The sequence below is a fragment of the Azolla caroliniana genome, unplaced genomic scaffold (assembly GCF_043228905.1).
Source record: "Azolla caroliniana isolate FFs.n. ecotype wild unplaced genomic scaffold, voAzoCaro1.0.p SCAF_15, whole genome shotgun sequence".
Classification (NCBI taxonomy): domain Eukaryota; kingdom Viridiplantae; phylum Streptophyta; class Polypodiopsida; order Salviniales; family Salviniaceae; genus Azolla; species Azolla caroliniana.
This window is the reverse complement of record NW_028230450.1, coordinates 20,233,623-20,242,945: the sequence shown is the minus strand read 5'-3', so window position 1 is coordinate 20,242,945 and position 9,323 is coordinate 20,233,623. Positions and strand designations below refer to the sequence as shown.

The window sequence follows — 9,323 nt, the reverse complement described above, 5'->3', positions numbered from 1 at the left end:
GTTCACGAATCCCATGAACGTGCTCACGTGTTCCACCATATTCTCGCCGTCCCGGTACTTGAGGTTCACTATCTTCCTCATCAGGGAGGTTCGGTTCAACGCATTCTTCCTCTCGTAGAGGCCCGACAGCTTCTTCCACATCTCATATGCGTTGGTGTCATTCGCCACATGTTGTAGAACGCTTACATCGACATATTGCCGGATCGTCGCTACGGCTTTCCGGTTCAGGAGCTTCCACTCCGACTCTATTACCCCCTTGGGTATCTCGGCATTGTCGATCGGTTCATACAGGTCTCGGACGATGAGAAGGTCTTCCATCTTTATCTTCCAGTCGGCGTAGTTCTGTGAGTTCAGCACCATCATGCCCGGAGGCCCACTACCGCCGCCTTCCATTTTCTGTGTTACCGTGCTCTGATACCACTTTGTTGTAAAACAGTGCTCAGCCACCACCGAGTAATAGGATAAATTCACAGAAAACAGGAAATACAAAATGCACGAAGTAGAATAGAGAGGAGAGTACACAGGGTGTTTTACGTGGAAAACCCTAAATGGGAAAAACCACGGGAGTCATCAAACTCCAACTATCACTATACACAGAGATGTACAATGGTGAAGCTACAAGGCAACAACCTTGAGCTCACTGTCTTCGCCACAGGCGGCGGTAATACACAGAGGCGTCGACCCCTTCCTTTCTCTCTCTCTCTCTCGGCTGCTCTCACTTCACTCTCTCGGCTGAAAACATAAAATGAGCAACAACCAATAAACTGTTTGCCCTAAGTCATATTTATACACATATGACTTTCGGGCTATTTACAAATATAGCCTCAAGGGCTCTTGGCAAACATATTCACAAATATGTCCCCGCATCCGGATCTCTCTCCGGGTACATTCGTCATCCGGCTCCGTAACCGGGGTCTTCATCATCCGGCTCCGTAACCGGGGTCTTCATCATCCGGCTCCGTAACCGGGGTCTTCATTCCCGATTCCCGGACATCCGACCGTCCCATCCGGAGGGACCGTAATCCCAACACGTTATTGCGTAGTGGCTTCAGTACTCCCCCCCAAGCTTGGTAGGTCAGGGATCGTCAATCCAAGATCGGTCATAAATTGCCATAGCTTGTCGGCTCCTAAGGCTTTAGTGAAGATGTCGGTCGTTTGAAGATTGGTGCTAATGTGTTGTAGGTCGACATCGCCAGCCAGAACGCGCTCTCGGATGAAGTGATAGTGCACTTTGATGTGCTTTGTCCGCGCGTGGAACACCGGGTTCCGAGCCAGGTAGATACTGCTCATGTTGTCATAGTAAAGGGAAGTCGGATCCTTGATGGGTACGCCCAAATCCTTGAGTATCCTCTTGCGCCATACGGCTTCACATGCGGCCACTGTCGCGCCCCTGTATTCTGCCTCTGTGCTCGAAAGAGCGACGGTTGGTTGCTTTTTGTTGCTCTAGGATATTGCTCAGGAGGTTGATCTTCTATCGGCTTTGTAGCCGGCCCAATCAGCGTCTGTGTACCCCTTGAGGCATATTGGCATCGCGGTCTTGTAGAGGATGCCACAATCCATTGTGCCGCTCACGTATCGTAGAACTCGCTTAGCGCAATCCAAGTGAGTATCACGCGGTGTTTGCATGAATTGGCTAAGGAGACCGCCGGATAACTGAGATCGGGTCGTGTGATCGTGAGGTAGATGAGACTCCCGATGAGTTGCCGATACTGAGTCGGCTCACACGCTTTGGTGCCGGAGTTCGCGTCTAGTTTGAGTTTGTATGAACTAACAAAGGTTACTAGGCTTTAGTCTTATTTTATTTACAAATGTTTGAGTGCACATTACACTTTCTTGATTTTGTTTGTTCCACATGATTTTCACACCGTTGCCGAAAATCTTCACAACAACGGTTCATTAAATGTCATATAGCGTGTACCATTTGGAAGTACTTATCAGACATTTGGCAAGTTTTAACCCGTTGTTGTTTGAGACGTTAACAATGGGTTTTTTCTCAATATGTTCAAAATGGTTCAAATGATGAGATGGAGATATTGTTCCAATTTTTACGTTATTGGGGTCTACAACACAATTGGAATATGCGTAATGCTTTCATGTTTGATAATAGACATGGGGTGAAGGCCTATATAAAGAAGTTGAAACGTATTCTCATGTGGAATTTTTGGATGTCAGAGCATGTGGGGATTGTTTGCTCAAATGCATATTTGGGTTTTTAAATAGCATTACAGAACGTCCCTCTCCTTACATACGCATATGATAGGTAGAGGAGACTAAGAAGTGTTGTAACTAAGTGGATTTTACATACCATTAATATAATTGTGTGCTTTTACGAGAGAGAGATAGAGAGACAGAGAGAGACAGAGAATTGGTTGCCTAGATGGATGTAGCTCAGTTGGTAAGGTCGACCAATGGAGACCAGTAGGTCATGGGTTCAATATTTACATTTCCACAGTGGCATCTAGCGAATTGAAAAGAGAATCAGATATGTATGAAGTATGTAATAGAGAGGTGAGATAATTGGGTTTCGAACCCAAGGCATAGTGTTTGTAGTGTAACATCTTACCATTAGGGTAAGGTACTTATAATAAAAGATATTGAGAGAGAGAATCTCTATTTTAATGACAATGCCAACGTTGTATTGATAATCATAGAGTACTCTTTGCATGATATTGTGCTGTGCATGGAAGCATGTGTTCCTTTGTGCCACCTTTTTAGCATACCCTTTTTAGGATGCATGTACCTAAGCCGACCCACCCTTTTAGCACACCCTTTTTAGCTAAGCCAACCCAAATGGGTACCTTTCTATGAACTATAAATTAAGTAAGAAGTAAGAAGCTTACTAGGTTGGTTTTGATCTCTTATGTGCATTTCACATACTGGTGGAGATGACGGGCACGAACTACGGTGAACGAGCCGAATCCCTCGGTGCTTATGGCGTTGTTGTGCGACTTTGTAGGTTTCGGGAGTTGGCTTGTCAAAGGAGGGGGAACATCAATTGGAGATAGTGCCCCCAAGGGGCACTATCCATGTTGGCAAGGTTGGAATGGACGTCAATGGACGATTCTGGTGGGAGGCGAGGATGACACCCATAGAGTGCTCGAAAAGGGTTAATTCGTGCAGTCATCTCTTGCTTGAGGGTCTTGTTGCGGCATTCGACAAGACTATTTGTCTGGAAGATCAATCGCTCTTGTGGACTGAGGGCCACCTAGACTTGGCTAAGGTGGCAGACAGGAGGGCTATCGTGTCGGAGGGGGATTAGGGAAAGATCAATTGGCGGAGAAAGATCAAAGCAGCCTAGTTAGCTTCTTACTTCTTACTCAATTTATAGTTCATACAAAGGTACCCATTTGGGTTGGCTTAGCTAAAAAGGGTGTGCTAAAGGGTGGGTCAACTTAGGTACATGCATCCTAAAAAGGGTATGTTAAAAGGGTGGCACAAAGGAACACATGCACACAACATTTCCCCCCTAAGAGAAACAAGGAGGTTTACGACATGGGGAAAGAACGAGGGTCAAAAGTTGGGCCTGGGGTGGCATAGGGCTTGATGCAGGAAACATAGGAGGAGGTGAATTAGTTGTTGGAATCACGTTAGAGTAAGTACGTGGTGGATCTGATGGGACGAACTACGGTGAACGAGCCGAATCCCTCGGTGCTTCTGGCGTTGTTGTGCGACTTTGTAGGTTTCGGGAGCTGGCTTGTCAAAGGAGGGGGTGCATCTATTGGAGATAGAGTCCCCAATGGGGCACTATCCATGTTGGCAAGGTTGGAATGGACGTCAATGGACAATTCTGGTGGGAGGCGAGGATCACCCCCATAGAGTGCTCGAAAAGGGTTGATTCGTGTGGTCATCTCTTGCTTGAGGGTCTTGTTGCGGTATTCGATGAGGCCATTTGTCTGAAAGATCAATCGCTCCTATGGATTGAGGGCCACCTAGACTTGGCTGAGGTGGGAGACATGAGGGCTATCGTATCGGAGGGGGATCAAGGAAAGATCAATTGGCAGAGAAAGATCAATCGCTTCAGTGGACTGAGGGCCACCTAGACTTGGCTAAGGTGGGAGACAGGAGGGCTATAGGCGGAAAGAGATCAGTCACTCCTATGGACTGAGGGCCACCTGGACTTGGCTGGGGTGGAGGACAGGAGGACTATCGTGTAAGAAGGGGATCGGAGAAACTCATGGGACAAGAAGTTAGTGGACAACCTAAGGTGAGGGGGAAGAGGTAGATACTTGGACGTGGGGGACTGGTGCCCGCTTCTCCACCAATATGTGAAATGCACATAAGAGATCAAAACCATCCTAGTTAGCTTCTTACTTCTTACTTCTTACTCAATTTATAGTTCATACAAAGGTACCCATTTGGGTTGGCTTAGGTACATGCATCCTAAAAAGGGTATGCTAAAAGGGTGGCACAAAGGAACACATGCACACCACAATATCTTAGAAGATGATGTCAACATTGTGTTGAAAAGTGATTCAGAACTTGTTGTCTGTGTACGAATATAGTGACGAGTTATTTTCCAAGTGATTCACAAATTCAAATATGCAAGAACATTGTTTATGTCAGAAAAAGCAATGAATGTTAAAAAGATACGAATATGTTGTAGACATTTGACACAATGGAGTCTAATCACTAAAACAAAGTTTTTACAAGTGGGAACTCAATGACTAAGAGGATGGATGAGAATAAAAGTATGACATCCCATAGTTAAACTTAAAGAGACATGGATATATTGGAGAGGTTTGACAACACAAAGTTAAATTACTGAAACAAAGTTCGTTGAAGTAGGAACTCAATGACGAAGAGGATGAATGAGAATAAAAGTATCGCATCCCCTACGGTGATGTGAAAGACAACGGTATGTTTTTTACAAAGAGCAAAGATGTGGGGACAAATTTTATGTTTCTATTTTTTACAAAGGGCAAAGGTGGTTGGGGGGAGGGCAAATTTTAGATATATCCATTTTTTCTTTGGTATTATTGGGCAAACAAAACATACATACTTGAGAACTTTACTAATTCCATATGCACATAAGTGTGTTCTAGCCAATTGAGTTTGAAAACTTTGGGACATCTTGAATATTATGGCTTCATCACCTATCTTGAAAAGGGAGAACCAAGGATCGAAACAGAGAGCAAAGGCAAGTTTACTCAAGTCATCATTTATACACACATTGTTTCTCGTCGGACAAAACTTGACGCATTGTAGCCTTGTTTGTCACTTGTGAAACGGCCCAATTACTTGGTCAAGGCTTGTGACCTCCTCAGGATCAAACCAATGCAAGCTCACATCTTCTGGGCACGAGTCCAATAGAGACGGGATTGACGAAGGTGACGGCATGTCGTGGAAGTGCCATGTGGCGCAAGGTGATTGGTCCATGTCACAACCCACAAGGCAAATAGGCTTGGTGGGATGTTCCCCCATAGAATCAATGACATTGGTATTAGGATTTTGTTGTGGATTATGTCCTAGAGAATCTTGGGTGATTAATACTTCATGATTACTGGTGATTAGGGAGGGATTAGGAATTGGGGAGATGGGGTTAATGGTGATAAGGGAAGGATTAGCCACTGGGCAGATGGAATTAGTGTTGCTCACTGAAGGATAAGTAGTGGGGCAAATATGATCAGTGTCATTAATGATGTGATTAACACGTGAGGCTGAGGCTCCTAATGCAATTATATTAGGATCATTAGCAGAAGCAATGATGTTGATATATTTGGATGGCATATGAGCTCTACTATAATTCATGGCCCCTGCTTTTCCTACTAGCATCCTTTTCCTCAAGCTGGAATTCCATAGATTCTTGATCTCATTGTCTGTTCTCCCAGGGAAATATGATGCAATTCTTGACCACCTGTTGGAATATAGCAAAGAAGAAGAAGGAAAATTGATAGGATTTAAGGGCAAAATCTTTTGATCAATGTATGAATGTATTTGTACAAACATGTAGAGGGCCATGGAGCAAATGTTACATACTTGTTTCCGAGAATGCGGTGGAGATCGATGATCCGCCTCTCTTCCGACGGAGTGAAGGAACCTCGCTTGAGATCGGGACGTAGATAATTAATCCATCTTAATCTACAGCTCTTACCACACCTTTGGATGCCTAGTATAATCAAAATTAATTACATCCACTATCATGATTAACATCTCATTATATAATCAAATACACATACATATACATATACATATACATATACATATACGTATACATATTAACTTGGACAATATAAATTTTCCAACACTTCAACATAATAGTAGATAGGTCGTGACCAAACAAACGTAATTTGGACATTGGACATTGTTACTAGTTAGGTCGAGTTGTGATACAAACCTAGGTACATTAATTTGTAGCTAATTGCTAGAATTTTCTCACTACTACATTGCATTGTTGTTATTCTTAATGGTACTCTTAATGGCAATCATCATCATCGCCATCATAACGATTAAGAGTTGGATCTTAAATCATGAATTTGATGGTGGGTACCTGTGAGTTCAGGCACTGAGCTCCAAGTACATGACTTTGATCCGACATTGGACATCATGTGGTTCTTGAGTTTCTCATCTTCATCAGGTGACCATAGCCCTCTCCTTAGCTTTTGCTTTTGGCAACACTTGTGGTTATGAACATTGGTTTCCATTGCTTGTCTAGTTGCCTCTAAATGTAGATCCACTGGTTTGGTAATATTAAGGATGACAAACAAAGCATGGAGATCAATTACAAAGGGTCCTAAATGACACCTAAGTTATGGAAGGATGAGGTTTAATTAATTTATACATTGTAGAATCCTTGTTGGTCATTGCCCAATTTAAATATACTAAAGACTAAACTTCTATTACTAGTAGTATTATTGGTATTGTTAATGTTCCTATTGTCACCCCATTGTTAAGCACATGAGCACATCTAATATAAATAAATAAATAAGTCAAGTGTGTATAGTATACGTGTAGTCGTGTGTTCATATTATCTATTAGACTATTACATTTATATGGGGATTGATTATGATTATGTGCGTAATTGTCCATGTCGGTAAGGAGAATGTGTTTTGGAGGTTCTAGCATCCATTGATAATGATTGAAAATAGTATGAAAGAGAATGGTTTACAAACTCTAATGCCCATTATTAAGAATTGATGGAAACACTCCATTTGACCTTTAAATATATACACTCACGCTCACGTACACGTACACCCTCCCCCCCAAGGCTTTATGGAGGTTGAAGAACCGAAGAACTTAGATATAGGAGAACCCAAGCCACTCGTGAGAAGAGTGCCACACTCACTCAACAAACACATAAGAGCATAATTAGCAAGCAATATCGTAGACTTGGGTCGAGACTCTACAAGCACAATAGTAATATCTCTTTGCGATGGGCCAACATGGTCAATCTTGTTTTCTCTTTTTTTTATGTGGGTGGTTTCACTTATTTCTTTTTTTCAAACAAGTGAACAAGCTCTAGTATGTCTATTGTGCTGGTCTCACAAGCCACGTTGGCCTCTTTATACTTGTCTCTCTCATCTCTTTTCACACACACGTTCACTACCTACACATACACTCATTCTCTCCTTACATGCCCAAACTATGTGTGTGTCTTATCAAGTTGTCATACAATGACTTTCTTCACGCATAGGCCCCATTCCCATCCCCCTTTTTTCATCTCTATGCATTAATCCGTACATAATGTCGCTCTCTTTCTTATATATGCCTTATTGTTTCTCTCTATATGTTTATTTGTCTATATATTAATGCGACTCCCGACATATTGCCATTATATGTATCTCTCTCAGTGATTTTCTTTTTCACTTGGCAACTTTTTCCATTCATGTTCCATTAGAATCTTTCATTATTTCCTTTACTATTTTATCAATGCTTTCTCCCATCACGACTCTTGACACCACTTCAAAGACTTGGTTCTTCACCCCCAACATATCACATCCTTCTCTCTCTCTCTCTCTCTCTCTCTCTCTCTAAGGCACATGCACACACACACACACACATTAAATCAAATCCACCTATTTATTGGTTTCCTATTTTTAGTATCGTACATCTTTTCTTTTAGCTCTATTTCCTTATGAGCATCACCATTCCTACAATAGCTTCCACTTCCATGACTTGTTTTATTTCTGTAATGCATCCCATCCATTAAAGGAGACAAATAGTTCTCCATGGAAAGATTCACTTTTTAAACATGTCACCAATTTCTACAATGAAATTCGTAGCTCATGAAAAGTTGCCCTACTATATGCTTTTGAGTTATTGTATGAACCCATCCACACACAATTAACCAAAATGATAAGAAGTACCGAATTCAAGGTTTCAAAAAGTTGCTTCATTATCGCATACCATGGTTACATTTCGAGCTTTAGAATATCATCTTATATAAGATCTTATGAGGATGTTATTCATATAAGCCATGGTGTTGGGCATGCTTGACTACAATTTTGTGTTGTTGAAGTGGTTGAATAATTGCATTAGCTTAAACAAGTGAACAAACTACTTATTGAAAATAAATATAATTTTTCCACATTATTGAGCCACAACTCTTCTTCTTTTCTTGTTAAATGACACCATTGGACAACATTAAGAGATTACAAGTTATGTGGCTTTTGCAAAATGGTTGCCTTGAGTTGTCTATGGGGTGTCTAATTTAGTTCATGTCCTATGTAAATCATATATTTCAAAGTTGTAATGATTAGACTAAGCATGCCTTGAACGTCATTAAATAAATAGTTATATTGCACTTACAAATGTATCAAGAATAAACTCATAAAAGAAAACAAGCTAATAGTTGTAGTTTCAAACAATAGATTTAAAGCATTTTATAAAAATGTTTTAAGAACACAAGTACTTGTTTTGAACTACTTGAAGATTACTCTATAAACCTTTGCGTTGACGAGAGATGATGTCACACTAGGTAATCAAATGAGCTAATGGTTGACTTCATGTTAGATCATAGCAAGGAATTAGGTGAACATACACCCTTTTGCGGGTGAGGTAGGACAAAAGTGGGTGTCAACCGTTCTTGAGTATATCTAGTGAGATCACCTAGTTTGTTTAGGCATGAACTTATATACCAATTCTATAGCTAATTTTAATGGGTTAAGGATACATATTTAGGAACCCAATTATCCTAGCATTTGGGACAATTTCTCGACTATCCTACCCTTAACCCATTAAGATTAGCTATAGGATTGGTTTGTAAGGTTATGCCTATAATATAAGCTATCTAAGCAAACACCACAATAATGTACCTCTATCAAGTAAAAAGATTACCTTACTGGATCACTTAACTCATGCGTAAACATTAAACTAAAAGAGAAAAC

At 41.3% G+C, this 9,323-nt stretch overlaps 1 protein-coding gene across 1 annotated transcript; it reads right to left on the bottom strand.

The window, feature by feature from the left end:
• Positions 1–4,753: 4,753 nt before the first annotated feature.
• LOC147855066 (uncharacterized) lies at positions 4,754–7,159 on the bottom strand. The gene is made up of 3 exons (XM_087331701.1): positions 6,488–7,159; positions 5,977–6,106; positions 4,754–5,854 (listed from the first exon to the last, which is right to left on the bottom strand). The coding sequence occupies exons 1-3, from the start codon at positions 6,639–6,641 to the stop codon at positions 5,215–5,217; spliced, it is 924 nt and encodes a 307-aa protein (XP_087187827.1). The 5' UTR covers positions 6,642–7,159; the 3' UTR covers positions 4,754–5,214.
• Between the last annotated feature and the right edge of the window lie 2,164 nt (positions 7,160–9,323).

What these genes read in the sequence shown, in the direction of transcription:
- LOC147855066 (XM_087331701.1), bottom strand. Translation starts at nt 6,641, where the DNA reads ATGGAAACCAATGTTCATAACCACAAGTGTTGCCAAAAGCAAAAGCTA. An exon ending in CTCAGTGCCTGAACTCACAG is followed by an intron (nt 6,107 to 6,487) that starts GTACCCACCATC and finishes TGATTATACTAG; the next exon opens with GCATCCAAAGGTGTGGTAAG. An exon ending in CACCGCATTCTCGGAAACAA is followed by an intron (nt 5,855 to 5,976) that starts GTATGTAACATT and finishes ATATTCCAACAG; the next exon opens with GTGGTCAAGAATTGCATCAT.